Below are 19,117 nucleotides of genomic sequence, written 5' to 3' on the forward strand. Positions count from 1 at the left end.
TAGAAGGAAAAATAATAAAAAACACTAAAGAATATAGATATAGTCGGTTCGCTAAACTCAGACGCAACTGGCTAGATATTTTAGTCGATAGTTTTTTTGTTTTTTGCCAATTTTGCAAAAATTGGCAAAATTACTAACTATTTAGTGATTATTAACTATTTAGTAATTATTTTTTGCCAATTTTACTAAAATTGGCAAAATTACCGACTAAAATATCTAGAAAGTTGCGTCTGAGTTTAGCGAACAGACTATACCTGGGAGTTACATTGACGGAAGATGGAAACGACGAAACAGACATACAACAAAAATTTGGTAGAGGAAGAGCCATCACAAGTCAGATAAACTCATTACTATGGAGTAAAGATATACGAGAAAGTACAAAAAACAACTATATAAAACATTTATTGAAAGTACAGTTACATATGGCTCAGAAATCTGGACAATAAATAAGAAAATGCAGAACCGAATAAACGCAGTAGAGTACAATTTTTGGCGAAGATGCTGTAGATTAACATTACACGATCATGTTAGAACCGATAGAATAAAAGAAATGATGAAGGTGGAAACAACATTAACGGATACGATAGAGAGAAAACAACTATCCTGGTACGGACACATGAGAAGAATGAATGATGAGAGATTACCAATTAAAACCTGGAGGTGGATCCCAAAAAGAAGAAGGAAAAAAGGAAGACCAAAAAAGTCTTGGGAAAAAGGGATCAATATAGCCATGAACGGAAGAAATATAGAAATAGATTCATGGCAAAACAGAAAACAATGGCGTTCGAATTGCGATAAACGGCCTATGATGCTGTAAAACAGTCGCAATATATATATCGTTACTCCGTTAAATTTCCAAATCGTAGTGATAGTTGTCTATGAAAATTAGTAAAAACAACCATAATACTAACGAAATCTTAATAGTAGAGGGCCAGCAGATCGAAAGAGTAAAAAATTACACTTACCTAGGAACACATAACAGAAAATAATGATTACACTGCAGAAATCAAAGTCAGAATCGAAAAAGCACGTTCTAATTTTATGAAAATGAAAAAGGTTTTATGTCGCAAAGATTTAACATTAGCTCTTATAGTACGCCTAACAAAATGTTACGTATACAGTGTACTATACTATGGAGTGGAATCATGGACGTTGAATGTATAGACAATGAGACGACTTAACACCTTTGAAATGTGGACCTATAGAAAAATTATGAGGGTTTCCTGGGTAGATAGAGTTACAAATAATGAAGTACTGAGAAGAATCGGTAAAGAGAAGGAAGTTGAACTTACAGTTAAAGAAAGAAAGCTACAGTATTTCGGACATGTGATGTGGGGCGAAAAGTATGTCATCCTGCGACTCATAATGCAAGGAAAGATAGATGGCAGAAGAAGCATCGGAAGAACACGAATTTCATGGCTGAACAACCTGAGAGAATGGTTTAGATGCAGCTCAAAACAACTATTTAGAGCTACTGCTGCAAAAATAGCTATGATGATTGCCAACCTCCGTAGCGGAGATGGCACCTGAAGAAGATGAAGAAGTATAGATGGAACATTTACCATACATACATATATTCGGTTTCATAACGTCTTTCGACGTTGTCCGACTCCCAAACGCCACTGTATTCTGTCCTGAGTTAGGTCTTCATTTAGATTTCGAGCGCTAATCGCTTTCCTAACTCCCCGATTCCAGCTCTATGGTGGTCTTCCTCGTTTTTTCTCCTCTGGGAGTTGCCACATCATAGTTTTTTAGTCAATATTTCGTCCCCCATTCGGCTCACATGCCCATATCATATGAGCTGTTTTCTTTCAATATCCTTAACTATAGTGCCCTCTACACCCATTTGTTGTTATATTAGTTCTTTCCTTATTCTTTCGGTTCTTGATATTCCCATCGATCTTCTGATGGCATCCATTTCCGTGGCTTCGACCTTTTTCTTATATTTCTCCGTTATTCTCCATGTCTCGGCTCCATAAAGTAGGCTAGTTTTAACCATTGTCTCAAGTTCCAGTTTCTTTTCTTTGATATTTCTTTACTCCATAGAACTCCGTTTAGACATGCTATAGCTCTTCGTGCTTGTATGATTCGATGTTCTATTTCTCGTTCGATTTTACCACGACTACAACAAAAAAATTTATTTCAATATCACAATTTTTAATCCCAAAATTGGATCTACCATTATTTGATTGAATGTCATTATAAATACATGTACACCATCCTGTATGTATCAGATTAACAGTCTTTTGCTTTCTTTTGTTGCAGTTGACAGCAAGGGAGATGCAAGAAATGTGAAGAACACACGGGAAGCTGCATGGCAAAATCATCTCAGTCAACTAGTGCCTTGCAAAAACTGTGGTAGGACTTTTAATCCTGACAGAGTGGCAATTCACGAAAAAAGCTGTAAAGGATCTTAATTGTACATACAGGGTGTGTTGTGTGAGAGTTAAATAAATATGGTTTTCAATTTTTTTGTTTTTTATATTACCTAAGTTGAAAATAAAAACAAAAAATCGAAATAGGCCAATAATGGTTTTAAAGATGTTTAAAACAACAAAAACCCTTCACAAAAAACTTCTAAAACAACAAACAAAAACAAAAACAGTATTTGGTCGGAGAATTGTGTTTTTATATGTAATTTATAGTACATGAAATCACTGTTTTTGCTCCAAATTTTAAAGAACCGCTTGGATTGACATTTGGCATACACATAGGTAACATGTCAAAGAAGAAAAGTGATATTGTACCGATGTGTGCTTTTGCCCTGAAGTGAAAAAATATACGTTCAAAATAAGTCTGGATGCGGATAAACTGACTAATTCTAAGCAATTTTTGTTCTATAGCATTTTTTCACTAAGTTAATACTTTTTGAATTATTTGCGAGTAAATATGTACATTTTTCAACAAAAAGAAAACACGGTTTTTTGTAAATAGATGAAAAAGTAAGTAGTTTACCGAAAAAAATTTTCTTAGCAAAAATATAGCTTCTAAAAAGTGAAAATAATGGTGTATGTATGAACTCTCTAGACCCAGTAGAAGCAAAGTTGTAGCTAATGAAATATAGGTTCATATCCATCAAATTTCAAAGAGAATATTTCAACGTAAAATGTCCAAAAAATGATGCACTTTTTGGGAAAATTGATTACAACTATTTTCAAGTGTCTAAAAAATATTTATTTTTGATTTTTAAAAAAGTTTCCAGCAACAAAAGTAAGCAAGTTACGCTTAAAATAAAGTTGACCCCTTTTATTTTTCGTCAAAAAAACTCAGGAAAATCACCCCCTAATTAGCATCTTAAATCAAATTAATCGTTACTTCTCCACAAGTTACTTTATTTAGGTACCTATATAGTATTTATATGATCTGTAAGTTTCATCGATTCAAAGGGCTTGTTTTTTTTATTTGGTTTTAAAGTAATTTTTTTTTAATTTTTAATTTTGAAGAAAAAATAGTTTTTTTCAAAATAACTTAAAATTTATTAGTGATACCAAAAATCACAAAGAGTAAAAAAATGTAGGTTTTGCTTTTCTTAATATATTGGATTTTTTGTTTTTCTGTAAGGCAAAAATTGGTTAAGATATGGCTGTTCAAAATTTGCATACACTAGTGATTATTGACTAGTTCAAGCCCTTTCAATTACAGCCCCTTCACAAATAAGCACTTTGAACCGATGAAACTTACAAATCATATATACCCCATTCCACGAATATACGTCTGTTTTGGATTATCGCGACAACGAATATTTTACTGTGCAAAATATGAAGAACGAAATTAAATTGCAAATTATATTGTTGTTTATTGGAGTAATTATTAGAGCAAAATACTTTCGTACTTCTTATGTTGCACAATAAAATATTCGTTGTTGCGATAATCCAAAACAGACGTATATTCGTGGAATACACCATAAACAATATATACACGAGTAAAGCAACATGTGAAGTGGTAACGATTAATTTCATTTGGGATGCTAATTAGGGGATTTTCACTTCCTTCCTTTAACGTCCTTCCTTTTAATGCTAGAAACTTTTTAAAAAACAAAAATAAAGCTTTTTTTAAACACGTCAGAAAAGTTAACATGAGTTTTCCACAAAAAGTGCTTCATTTTATGGTTACTTCACGTTAAAATATTCGATTTGAAATTTGGCGAGTACGAACCTATTTTTCATTAGGTACAACTCTTCTTTTACTGGGTCTAGGGATCTCATACATACACCATTTTTTGTCACTTTTTTATGGGCTATATTTTTGTTAAGAATGTTTTTTTCGATGTAATACGTACTTTTTGAGTTATTTGCAAAAAGCCGTTTAACACGTGTTTTTTTTGTATTGAAAAATGAACATTTACTCGCAAATAACTCGAAAAGTATTAACTTAGCGCAAAAATGCTATAGAACAAAAGTTGCTTAGAATTAGTTTATCCATTTACGGACTTATTTTGAACGCATATTTTTTCACCCGCGAGAAGGGGTGAAACTCACTCCCGTGTTAAAAGCAAGCACACATCGGCACAATATTACTTTTCTTCTTTGACATATTACCTATGTATGTGTATGCCAAATTGCATGTCAATCTAAGCGGTTCTTTAAAATTTAGAGGTTTTGCAATATTTTACCGTCACCGATCGGACTATTATGCGCAAACAAAAATAAACAAGAAACCATGCGTAAAGCCTTTTTCAAAAAATATTCACTAAAAAACTCAGAACCAGAAAAACTGGAAGTGATATTAATCGATTTACCATAATAGTGAATGTATTTTTTGTACAGATCGAGATAGAAATATTAAAAAATTAATATGCTATTGTTAAAATCAGATAATAAAAATTATAACAATAAATTGCAGGATAATTTAACAAATGTAGAAATTCCCAGTGACGTACACGATGTTTTAAGTTTAGGAGATATTTTTCTAGTTCCTAGTTCCTATCGTAATAAAAATGATATTCAAATATCAGAAATTATTTGTTCAGTTGTCAGTTCAGTGTCTAACTCAAGTACCAATGTACAGGATGGTATTAGTACCAAATGTAAAATTTTGACAAATTTTAAAAACATAACACTTGCCCCTTTGAAAACAATAGTGCTGTCGACAGGGGGAGTACAACGGCCACCTTTATTTAGATGGACTTACCCAAGTTTTTTTATGTATTTTGACCCGTAGAATACGAATTTTTTGGGTACCTGTTCATCCGCATGTCGATAAGGATAAGATTGTCGATAAACAAAGAACTTGCAGAATTACATAACAGCGATTTTTCGCAAAACATTTTTTTTGTATTTTTGGGTCATTCTAAGCAAAAAATGTTCTTACCAGTTTATTTGTAGGATGCATAATTTTCGAGATAAACGCGGTTGAACTTTCAAAAAATCGAAAAATTGCAATTTTTGAATCCGAATAACTTTTGATTAAAAAATAAAATAGCAATTCTGCTTACCACATTTGAAAGTTCAAGTCAAATTTTACCGGTTTTAATTACTTGCATTGCTAAAAATTAATTTTTTTATTGTTAAACAAAGCTAAAAACAATTACTGTTTGAGCGTTTTGACCCGTGTCCAATACATGCGTTTTAATCACGGTTTTAAAGCATGCTACGTCAAAATTGCCTGTTTACAGGCGCTGCCACTTGTACCCACTCGTTCGATTTTAAATGAGAGATGCATTGAAAACATCACTAAAGCACTATTTGTTTATAGCTTTGTTTAAAAGTAAAATAATTAATTTTTAGCAATGCAAATAACCAAAATCGATATAATTTGACTTGAACTTTCAAATGCTGTAAGCAGATTGCTATTTTATTTTTTAATCAAAAGTTATTCGGGTTCAAAAATTGCAATTTTTGGATTTTTTGAAAGTTCAGCCGCGTTTATATCGACAACTATGCGTCCTACGAAAAAACTTGTAAGAACATTTTTTGCTGAGAATGACCCAAAAAATACAAAAAAATGTTTTGTTTTGCGAAAAATCGCTTTTACGTAATTATGCAAGTTCTTTGTTTATAACCATCTTATCAATCTTATCGCCATCCAGATCAACTGTTACCCAAAAAATTCGTTTTCTACGGGTCAAAATACATAAAAATAAATAACTTGGGTAAGTCCATCTAAATAAAGAAGGCCGTTGTACCACCCCTGGCGACAGCACTACAAGACAAATTTAAAAACAAAAACTTTCTTAAATGAGAACCCCAATTTATTTGTTCTGAAACCTGAAAAAATAAACAGGACTGTTATTACGGAGTCCAACGTTTATGGCAGTAAAATGGTTTTTGAATGACACAACAATCTATCGTGAAATAAAAAATGACCCTATGAACATATTCCAAAACAATAACTAATTAGTTGATAGATATGAAAAAATGTACTAAAGCAATGGCTATACTCACCAAATACTGCTATTTTTCTCAGATACATAATGTAGCTCCAAAAATATACCGTCTGCCCAAAGCACATTAAGACGGTATGCCCCTACACCATATTGTTTCATGTGTTCAGTCTCGTTTTAAAAAAAAATTCAAAATATTTGATGAACATTATGTCTAATGGATATTGAAGAAACCCAATTTGGATTCCGTAAATCCGTAGGTACCCGTGAAGCTTCACAGGACTTGACAAAATATTATAGCTTTAAAAACCCTCTACTGTGCCTTGGTCCGTCCCCATCTGGAGTATGCCACCTGTGTATGGTCTCCTTTCTATGGAGTACATATTAATGCTCTTCAGTTAGTTGAACATAAATTTTTAAAACAAATTGCATATAGACTTAATATCTTGGACAACTACAATAATGCAGATATTCTTAATATCCTAAATATGGCACCAATCACTGCTCGTCATAAGAGAAGGGATCTCATCACTTTCTACAACATCCTACATGGAAAAACTGGAACTACAGACCTTCTTCAAAAAATTAATATTCATGCCCCACTAAGAACGACTAGGGCTACAATTAGTTTCCATTACCCAATCCACCATACTAACTATGGTCTTAACAACTTCCTCACTAGAACTGCCGACTAGCAAACCAGCACCTTAATATTTACCTTTTTCAATCTTATAGCAAATTCCTGAGTCAGGTTTTAGTAAACATTAATTAAGTAATAAGACTTATCATTAATTATTAATTATTATTTTACCCATTTTATTTAGTAGTATTTGTATTTTGACAACGAAACCCGATTTGGGCTTCGAAACGTTAATAAAATAATTTTTTCAATTTAATTGTGGCTTATTTCCCATCTAAATAGTTAAATATTGCCCATAGTACATAAGACTTATTATTAATTATTATTGCACATAGTCTGTGAACGTTGTTTAATTTGATTGTTATTACCCATGTTCTGTAATTTAAAAGTTTATTTAACATTAATATTGTAATTGACCTTTTCCCGTATATAAATAAAATAAATAAAAATAAATAAAATAATTTCAGAACGCATATGGTGTAAAAACAATTGATTTTTTTAAATAATAAACCAAACGTCAACGAACACCATATTACATAAATTTAAGATTTAAAATATTTTATGTGTAAAGTGAGTGTGTCCTGTGTTTTTAACATTATAGTCCAGGGTAATAAGGTTTTTTCTATGACACTCGAGCAGCCAGGGTACTGAAGCGTTTTTTCGACAGGTAATACCTATAAGAGCAAATTGTAACTATTTCCTGCGTAGGATCTGGCGGCCATTTTTATTTATAAACAATTAAGTGTCAAAAATGGTATTTTTCACTTTTTTTTCAAATCAATGAAAAACAGTGAAAGTTATGGTTTTTTTAGTACAAATACCTTTGAGATTATGGAAAAAGCTTTAAAATGACGTATTACAAAGTTTGATATACTCATTTATTGTTAATATAATTGCGAAAAAAGGTCGGAATTGCAAAAAAAATAATTTCGCAATATCTATTGTAAAAATTAGTGTACAGCTTTGAAATTTTTGTCATATAGGGGTTCTTTGGTGCTTAATATGTGATAAAAATTTCAAAGCGATTCATTCAATTGTTTAAATTTTATTCAAATTGTTTATCCCAGAGAGCATTTTTTTTTACAATAACATAAGTCAGAAAAAAATGACGTTGGAACCATTCCACAGGTGTCAAATGAAAGAGCATGAGCTATATTTTCAACTTGGTTTAAAAAAAAGCGAATAAAAAATGCATTTATTAGTAATAAATAATTATGCAAAAGTATCGTAAATCTTTCCTTATAAATTTTATTTTGTTATATAAGAAATTATATATATTTATTACAATATTTTATCACTTATGATATAAATAACATTACTTGGTAGTTGTGCACTTAAAACAGGGTAAAAAAGTTAATTTTTTTGGAAAAAGTTATTCAAAAAGTTTATAAGGAAAGATTTACGATACTTTTGCAAAATTATTTATTACTAATAAATGCATTTTTTATCCGCTTTTTTAAACCAAGTTGAAAATATAGTTCATGCTCTTCCATTTGACACCTGTGGAATGGTTCTAACGTCATTTTTTTCTGACTTATGTTAGTGCAAAAAAGGCTCACTGAGATAAACAATTCGAATAAAATTTAAACAATTGAATGAATCGCTTTGAAATTTTTATCACATATTAAGCACCAAAGAACCCTCATTTGACAAAAATTTCAAACCTGTACACTAATTTTTACAGCAGTTATTACGAAAATATTTTTTTTGCAATTCCGATCTCTTTTCGCAATTATATTAACAATAAATGAGTATATCAAACTTTGTAATATGTCATTTTAAAGCTTTTTCCATAATCTCGAAGATATTTGTACTAAAAAAATCATAAGTTTCACTGTTTTCCATTGATTTGAAAAAAAAAAGGGAAAAATGCCATTTTTTGACAGTTAATTGTTTATAAATAAAACTGGCCGCCAGATCCTACGCAGGAAATAGTTACAATTTGTTCCTATAGGTATTACTTGTCGAAAAAACGCTTCAGTATCCTGGCTGTTCGAGTGTCACGAACAGGGTATATTTTTGTCTTATTACCCTGGCCTATTATAGTCCATTCATTCACGGTACAATATTGCAAAATTGCTAGATTTTAAGGAACCGCTTCGATTGACATGAAATTTAGCATAATACGCATAACATGCCAAAGAAAAAATAATTATGTAACGATGTGTGCTCTTTGCCCTGGGAGCGAGTTTCACCCCTTCTCGAGGGTGAAAAAACCACGTTCAAAATAAGTTCGGAAATAGATAAACTGAGTAATTTTAAGTAACTTTTGTTCTATAGAGTTTTTACACTAAGTGGATACTTTTCGATTTATTTGAGAGTGAATCTGTCTATTATTCAACAAAAAAAAAAACACATTTTTAGACGGTTTCTCGCAAATGACTCAAAAAGTAAGTATTTTATCGAAAAAAATATTATTAACACAAAATATAAAACAGAAACTGGAACAAATTTTGCATGTACGAAGTCTGTTAACCCGATAGAAGCAGAGTTTTAACCAATGAAAAGCAGGTTCTTATTCGTCAAATTCCAGAACGAATATTTCAACGTGAAATAACCAAAAAATGAAGCACATTTCGGGGAAAACTAATCAGAATTTTTTTAAAATGTTTAAAAATCTTTATTTTTGTTTTCTAAAAAAGTTTCTAGCATCAAAAGTAAGCAAGTTAAGCTTAAAATAAAGTTGATCCTTTTTTTGGTAAAAAAAATCGTGCAAATCATCACTTAATTAGCATCCAAAATGAAATTAATCGTTTCTGCTTCATAACTTACTTTACTTATGCATTGTTTTGCATATGTAAGTCTCATCTGTTCAAAGTGCTTATTTTTGAAATGGCTGTAGTTGAAAGGGCTTGAAAGAGTCACTAATCACGAGTGTCTGCAAATTTTAAACAGCTATATCTTAACCAATTTTTATCTTACAGAAATACAAAACCTGCAAAATATTCAGAAAATAAAAACCTATCTTTTTTTACTGTTTTAGATTTTTGGCATCACTAATAATTTTTAAGTTAAGAAATTTTTTTTCATAATTAAAAACAACTATCTTTATTTTCAAACGAAATATTTTCAAAAAACTTTCAGTTTGAACAAATGAAACTTACAGATCCTATAAACAATACATAAAAGTAATTTCATTTGGAATGCTAATTATTAGGGGGTGATTTTCACGATATTTTTTACCAAAAAAAAAGGGACCAACTTGATTTTATGCTTAATTTGCTTACTTTTTATGCTAGAAACTTAAAAAAACAAAAATAAAGCTTTTTTTAAACACTTTTAATAAGTTGTGATCAGAAAAGAGCTTCAATTTTGGTTATTTCACGTTGAAAAATTCGATTTGGAATTTGATAAATCAGAACCTACCTTTCATTAGCTACAACTCTGCTTCTACTGAGTCTACAGACTTCATACATAGACCTTTTTGTCACTTTTGTATAAGCTATATTTTTACTAAGAATATTTTTTTGATAAAACTTTTCGAGTTATTTACGAAAAACCGCCTAAAACATGTGTTTTTCTTTGTTGAAAAATGAACATACTCACTCGCAAATAACTCGAAAACTATTGACTTAGTCTCCCGTTAAAATTGTTAAAATTAGTCTCCCGTTTGATACCGCCGACGCGGCTTTGGGATTATAGCAGGGTAGTCTGCTATATCTAGGGCTTACGGTATACAAGAAAGGTAAATATATTTTTTAAATTTTGTACATTTGGTGGTCTGTCGATGCAAACTTTTGATTTTATGTAACCCCAACTGAAAATATCAATTGGTGTAAGATCTGGAGATCATGAGAGAGGATGTAGTTTTGCCGATTTAATGTTCCACGTAAACAGTAGGTCGCTTCATCAGAAAACAGGATTTGGCAAATTAGTGCAGTCACTGAAGGTTTTCACCTCCGATTTCGTTGAACCTCCATCGATTTTCATGAAAATTGGCGAGTAATTAGAGGATACCTGAAGGAACGAAGGTGACTTGATGCCAACTTGCGCTTTTACCCTGGGGGTGTATGTCACCCCTTCTCGGGGGTGAAAATTATTTTATTAAAAATAATAACATAAGTCGATAGAGGGACAAATTATAAGCAAAATTTTTTATATAAAGTTATTAAAATAAATCAACACTTTTTGAGTTATTAAAGATCAAAGATTTTATGCTTTCGTAAAAAAATGCATGTTTTAAATCGGTTTTTCACGTATAAATCAAAAAATATAAGCTTTTACAAAAAAGTTATTATTACTGAAATTGAAGACAATAAAAAATTGAATACATTCCTCATATAAAGAACTAAACTAATGTTAGTTCAAAGTGAGTTATTGGCAATTGAATGTGTATTTTTTTCGACGAGTACTCAAGTCTAAATATTCAAGCTTAAATAACGGGAAAATGATGCAATGTATACAATATTCCTGATAAACATTTGCCAAAGTACTTCGGAATACCTATCAAATGAGCTTCAGAACAAGGTAATAGCGTCAAAATTATGCAAGTTATAATGAAAATAAAAGAACCGTTTTGAATTTTTTAGAAAAAAGTGAAAAATTAAACATACGCCATTTCCACAAAAATTAAAATTTATAGTAATCCTTACAAAAACTTCTTTATATTAGCATAAGTAATGTTTTCGATAATTTTGACTGGTATAGAATGCATATTTTTGAAAAAAAGATATAATTTTAAAAAACCATTATTTTTAAAATTCTTGTAATTCTCATATTCTTTTGATAATAACTCCAAAAATGCTCGATATACGTAAAAAATTATATATGACTCAATTTTAGTTTTTTCTGTGCCAAACATTTTACTTGTTTTACTATTTCTATAGGGTAAAAAATAACCGAGATAGAAACGTTTAAATCTTAAATTTTGCTGTGCGAACCATGCAATCGGGGTCATTTAACCTTTAATTTTTAAAAAAGTAAAGGGTTTAAAAGATTAAACTCAACGTGCTTAAATAACAATTGGAATCAGCTTTCAAAGAGTTTTAAGATAAACCTGATATGGTAAACAGGAATGGAGTTATTAAAAAAAACAATAACATTTTTTGGAAAAATTTTTAAAAGATAAATTTTGAACAAATTTTTGGAGCATAAATTGTAACGCTATCAAAATGTTCGGGGGCTCATTTAATAGATATTTTTAAGTACTTAGCCAAATGTTTACTAAGTTTATGTTATAAAATGCATCAGTTCCCGTTATTTCAGCTTGAATACTTGAAAAAAATATACATTAAATTACTTATAACTCACTTTCAGTTAAAATTAAAAGATTTTTGTAGTAAGGGGTTTATTTCATTTTTTATTAGCTTCAATTTTGATAATAATAACTTTTTTGTAAAACCTTACACTTTTTGAGTTATTGATGAAAAATTGGTTAAAAATATGCATTTTTCTGAAGAAAAATTAAAATTTTTGATCCTTAATAACTCAAAAAGTTTTGATTTATTTTAATAACTTTATATAACAAATTTTGCTTGAAATTTGTCCCTCTATCGAATTATGGGATTATTTAAAAAAAATTCACCTACGAGAAGGGGTGGCATCCACCCCCAGGGTAAAAGATCAAGTTGGCACCATGTCACCTTTGTTCCTTGAGATATCCTCTAACCACTCACCAATTTTCATGCAAATCGATGGAGGTTCAACGAAATCGGAGGTAATAGCTCATAACAACCTTCAGCGACTCCACTAAATGAAGCGTGGATTTTCATTAAATTATTTCATTACATCGACCTGTTTCGGGATATGTTTGTCTCCAAAATATCGTGTATATATAGAGTTATTTTTATATTAATAGCATTTTTACAGCTGAGCTTATAGCCATCGAAAAAGCTCTAGAATGGATCGAAGAAAATAATATTAAAAAAGTTGTGATAATAACAGACTCCAGATCTGCAATATATGCAATTGAAAACACTGATTTTAGTTCATATGAATCAAAAATTTTATGTAGGTATGTAATATAAAAAATAATTTGTCTAAAGTGGAAGTAGTATTAATGTGGGCAAAAGGGCATGCCGGTATACTGGGTAATGAGAAAGTGGATTGGTTGGCAAAAGATGCAATAAAAAAGGTGAGGTCCTAACTCAGATGTTATCGACAGATGCAATAAATGACGTCAAAGCTAGAATAAATAAAGTATGGAAAAAACAATGGAAAAATATTTCCACCATGTCAAAAAATTGATATTTTTCATTACATCAAGAACTTCCTTCGCCACCTGAATACATATTCAAGTATAACATGCCAAAGCAAGATATTTCTACTATCGTCAGAGTAAAAACTCGACTCGGAAAATATGAGGCACATCTGCACAAATTAGGAATAGTTTATCCATCAGTTTGTTTTTGTGATAATGTTTCGATTAAAAATTTGAATCAATTTTCTTTGAATGCAAAATTAACGAGAGATATATAAATCAATTAGGCAAGTATATTACGATTTACGACAAACACAAGTGCATTTTCCAATTAGTATAGAATATCTACTAAGTTGTCATTAAATAGAAATATTTAAATTACTCATAAACTACTTGAAAGAAACAAATATAGTCAAGTGAAATAAGTATAGATATAACAGAACTAATAAATTGAGGTAAAAATAAAACAAAAATCTGTGGCTAACGGACCTGCATCCAAGCCATTTTCACACACACACACACTAGATTTATTTTTTATTGATTTTGGGAGTATTCATATAAGCGGAAGCAGTATATTCCAAATCAGCCGTGGCATTTCTTTCGTCTGTTTGTTATTGGACCAAAGTAAAGCTCTTATGGAAAATTGAGAAACCTTACATACAATGTAGTTGTAAAACGCTTCAATTTCCTGTTAAAGTAATTCATTTCTGATTTGTCATCAAATATAAAAAATAATTATATAACACATTATATATAAATATATTTATACAAATAAATAACAATTGTAGCAGCATTTGTAATGAAAGGTTTGAGAGTTCTATATAATTTAAAATAATTGAAGATCTAATTTTTTTTAAATAAAAAGTTAGTTCTGGAAGTTCACTCGTAACAAGTTAACACATACCTATTGTAAATGATTTATATTTTTTATTAAGTTAAAACGCAGAAACAACTAAAAATGAAAAGGTAGTGCCTATATTTTTTAATTTAGTTTAATTTGTTTTTAATCTAGATTTCATGACTGACTAACTAAAGGTAAGTCTTCTTTTATCCATTTTTATCATAGGTGAAAAGGTTTCAAAAAAAGAAGGACAAAGTACCAAAAAATTACAATTACTGTCGTTATTGTGATCATGATGCTAACTATTCGTTCTCTCTGAACTCAGTTATAGACCGTAGATTTCAATAGAAGTTCAGCCACTATTTTATCCCTTTTTTGAAAATACTGAAAGATGAAATGAAGGAGAATAAAAAATGTGAAAAAGGGTTTCCTAGGGAAATCTGCGTGAAAATTTATTTCGTATGTGCTGCCACGATTTTTCTCCCTTATGCTATTTTACGAATCGATAGAGGAGTATTGATTCCATTTTTAAAAATTTTGGCATGAGGGCTACTTGTACCCTACAGGTATTAATTATGACAAACATGTAATGTCCGTGCAGGGGCGTCATTTGATAGGGTCAGGGGGGCATTTGCCCCTCCCCTGACGATGAAAATGACTGAAATTTACAAAAAATACATCAATTTTCATCATTACATCAATATAATGTATTGTAGGTATATACAGGGTGATTCATCTTATTCGCCTCGGTCTCTGTACGGAAAACCACTTGATATTTTAAAAAAATTTCTTCACAGAAATATACAGGGCCTTTAATACTACAACCTAAAAATAATATGAATTATACAGGGTGTTCCAAAAAAGAGTGGTATATCAAAGTTATATTTTTTCTTATGGAATTCCCTATATCTGATGACATTATTGAATTGACCTTAAAAAATAAGCTATACTTTCATAAGGGTTCCCTATACCTAAATAAAGGGTGTTTTGATTTATTTCGATTTTTATAAAAATGTAAGGTTTTAGAGAAAAATAAATATCTACGAATCTAAGAAGCAGTAACAAATTCTTTCTTGGATCTTAATAATAGACTATTTAGCATACTTAAACAGATGCTTATTGCAACAAAATTTCTTACAGGGTGGTCAAAATATGAGATTGTTCTATTAACAAATTCAAGCTGTAATAACTTACTTATTTTAAATGGAACACCCTGTATCTTACTAGTCTATCGCGTAGAAAATTTACTTAGCTTTCAATTTGTATTAGGGTTTCCTATACCTATCTTTTTACAGGGTGGTCAAAATATTAGATTGTTCTATTAACAAATTCAAGCTGTAATAACTTACTTATTTTAAATGGAACACCCTGTATCTTACTAGTCTATCGAGTAGAAAATTTACTTAGCTTTAAATTATTATTAGGGTTTCCTATACCTATCTAGCTTCATTTTTTAAATATTTAAAGATTTCCTAATGTGTAAGCTTTAAAAATTAGAATTAAGTACCTATGTCGTGGTTATGTACAACACATCACCAACACCGGCAATATACTTAAATATCTTAGTCAAGATAGTTTCATTAATAAAATTCACATTTTTATCATTTAATCACACAGAGTGTTCTTATTTTAAATGACATACTCGATATTCTATTCTTTATAATGGAAGATATTTAAAATCTCTTCAATTCCATGTTAACATTCTCAATACACATGTTATTCTGTAAATATAAATTCCCATGTTATTCTGTAAATACCCATTTTTACATATTTTTGTACAATAGGCTCGTTTTCGTCAAAGTAGCCATTGCATTTAATTGTTTGTAATTGCGATTTAAAGATTCAAACAAAAAGTGGCGTTCTTAAATTTACTTAATAACCGTTGGGTTAAGATATGGAAAATACTTCTACGGAATGAAATATAATTTAAATATCTTCCATAATACGGCATCTAATATAGGGTATGCAGTTTAAAATAAACATATTATTCAATTTCACATGTAGGCCAAAATCAACTAAAATAATACAACACTCTGTGTGATTACATGATAACAATGAAAATTTTATTATTAATGACAGTATCTTTTCTAAGTATATTGCCGGTGTTGGTGATGTGTTGTACATAACCACGACATAGGTACTTAATTCTAATTTTTAAAGCTTACAAATTAGGAAATCTTTAAATATTTAAAAAATGAAGGGAGATAGGTATAGGAAACCCTAATAAGAATTGAAAGCTAAGTAAATTCTCTACTCGATAGACTAGTAAGCTACAGGGTATTCCATTTAAAATAAGTAAGTTATTACAGCTTGAATTTGTTAATAGAACAATCTAATATTTTGACCACCCTGTAAAAAGATAGGTATAGAAACCCTAATACAAATTGAAAGCTAAGCAAATTTTCTACGCGATAGACTAGTAAGATACAGAGTGTTCCATTTAAAATAAGTAAGTTATTACAGCTTGAATTTGTTAATAGAACAATCTCATATTTTGACCACCCTGTAAGAAATTTTGTTGCAATAAGCATCTGTTTAAGTATGCTAAATAGTCTATTATTAAGATCCAAGAACGAATTTGTTACTGCTTCTTAGATTCGTAGATATTTATTTTTTTCTAAAACCTTACATTTTTATAAAAATCGAAATAAATCAAAACACCCTGTATTTAGGTATAGGGAACCCTTATGAAAGTATAGCCTATTTTTAAAGGTCAATTCAATAATGTCATCAGATATAGGGCATTCCATAAGAAAAAATATAACTTTGATATACCACTCTTTTTTGGAACACCCTGTATAATTCACATTATTTTTAGGTTGTAGTATTAAAGGCCCTGTATATTTCTGTGAAGAAATTTTTTTAAAATATCAAGTGGTTTTCCGTACAGAGACCGAGGCGAATAAGATGAACCACCCTGTATAATGCTTGCCCCCCCCCCCCAATCAAAACTTCAAATGACGCTCCTGTGTCCGTGACTTTCTCCTTCTTGCAACTTGAAAATTTGTTAGTATTCACGATAAAGAACCAGCAAAAAAGGCATAAGGCCCGGTCGTGAAAATGAAAAATTTGACCTTGAAGAAGTGGTGGACAATAAGAAAAATTTGATTGTTGGAGAAACGAAACCAGTTCGACTCTAAATTTCCTTTTCTTGTCTCATCTCGTATGACATTTTTAGGGCACAAAAAGACATAAGAGATAAAATCGCAGTTGAAGTTCATATTGAAACCCAACGGTCTATTATTTTATAGTCACAAACTCAAGAGTTTGTTAATTAACAAAATAAAAAAAGGACTTTCTTGTGAACACAAAAAATTATTTGCTGTATGAACTAATATTGCACTAATATTATGTAATAACGTTTAATAAGCGCGTAGATATACAGGATATAAGTGTTGGTAAACAAATAGATTATTTTAATTCATTTTAACCTTGGGATCTTCTTGCTCTGCTGACTCTCTCTTTCTTCCACCAGTGGTTTCCATTCTGTTATTTTTTCTATATGTTATTGCTGATCTTATCGAAGACAGCAGATCGAACGTTACATCTCTGTTGTCGCTACCTTGCTACTGTTTCTTTTGTTTATTATCCAAGTTTATTTATACAGAGTGAGTCTGTAATTTGGAATAAATTCAAAATCTCAAAATTTTCAAAAAAAAAATGTTTTTTTGAAAATTGCTCAGACCCGTCGATTAGTATTTCAAATTGTCCTTCTTGACATAGAATAATAATGTATACAGGGTGTCCCAATTTAGAGATATGACGTCATCGTTGATTTTCTTAAATGGCAACACTCTCATTTTGATAGCTATTTTGATAGGGTGTGTAAAGTTATACATAACTGCAAAATATCAAATTTTTATTCTCTACCATTTACAAGATAATAAAAAAATAACAAAGTTATGTTTGTAATTTGGAATCAATTCAATAATTCAAATACTAATTGTTTTTTTGAAAAATGCTCAGACCCGCCTATTAGTATTTCAAATTGTCATTTTTGACATACAATAATAATGTATACAGGGTGTCCCAATTTAGAGATATGACGTCATCGTTGATTATCTTAAACGGCAACACTGTCATTTTGATAGCTATTTTGATAGGGTGTGTAAAGTTATACATAACTACAACATTTCAAATTTTTATTCCCTACCATTTATAATAAAAAATAACAAAGTTATGAAAAACAAGACTTGTTAACTATAACATAACTTTGACTATTTGACAATAATTGAGGGCAACATTATGAGGATTTGATTAATTGAAATAATTAAATTCAATTATTATTTGATTACTTGTTTTTCATAACTTTGTTATTTTTTATTATCTTGTAAATGGTAGGGAATAAAAATTTAAAATTTTGCAGTTATGTATAACTTTAGACACCCTATCAAAATAGCTATCAAAATGACAGTGTTTTGACCCGATCACTCTTCAGAATCTTGAAAATGAATGATTAAACCAGGGCTGCTTTATCCATTAGGCAATATAGGCAGTTGCCTAGGGCGGCACATTATGAGAGGGCGGCACAATTGCTGTACAAAAAATATTTATATATAAAAATTATAGATCTGGGTTCTGTCATTAAAGAGTATGAATCTCTTTCAAATTACTTTACCGCAAGGAAGCCAAAAAATTGTTCCCAAATAAAACATAATATAAAGAAATAAGAAAGAGAAAAAGAAAAATTCAATTTGACGAGGAGGACGATGATGAACTAAACTTTTTAGCTAGTGATGAGATGAAAATCCACGCATTCTATATTATAATCGACACTCTGATAAGAGACCTGAATAGACGTCTGGAATATTATCGACTTATTTATCCACGTTTTCGTGTTATTAACAGATTTGCCAAAATTAAGCAATGAAGAAATTATTAAAGAAGCTGAAAATCCGGTACAAAATAAAGACGACCAAGATACATCATTCATGCATGAATGCGTTCGGAATGCATTTGGATACCACAATAAAATCACCAATTGACATAAATATCTTAATATTTTTAAAGAGAGTTAGTGCAGTCACTGAAGGTGGATATAAGCTATTACCTCCGATTTCGTTGAACCTCCCTCGATTTGAATGAAAGTTGAAGAGTGGTTAGAGGATAGCTCAAGAAACAAAGGTGACATGGTGCCAACTTGCGCTTTTACGCTGGGGGTGAATGCCACCCCTT

At 30.4% G+C, this 19,117-nt stretch overlaps 1 protein-coding gene across 5 annotated transcripts in view; it reads left to right on the plus strand.

Moving 5' to 3' along the window:
• Positions 1-19,117, plus strand: part of LOC114337269 (zinc finger protein 474-like) — a 296,452-nt gene that overhangs the window by 242,008 nt on the left and 35,327 nt on the right. For 3 of the 5 annotated variants that reach the window (XR_007700086.1, XM_050657988.1, XM_050657989.1), the window contains one exon: positions 2,266-2,469. The exons of the other annotated variants lie outside the window; for them this stretch is intronic. Coding sequence is in view for 2 of the 3 variants with exons in the window: in XM_050657988.1 (XP_050513945.1) it covers positions 2,266-2,417 (152 nt within the window). In the remaining variant the exon portion in view is untranslated. Of the gene's footprint in view, positions 1-2,265; positions 2,470-19,117 lie in introns of those variants that run through there. 5 annotated transcript variants of the gene reach the window in all.

Source organism: Diabrotica virgifera, chromosome 8, assembly GCF_917563875.1.
Source record: "Diabrotica virgifera virgifera chromosome 8, PGI_DIABVI_V3a".
Classification (NCBI taxonomy): Eukaryota; Metazoa; Arthropoda; class Insecta; order Coleoptera; family Chrysomelidae; genus Diabrotica; species Diabrotica virgifera.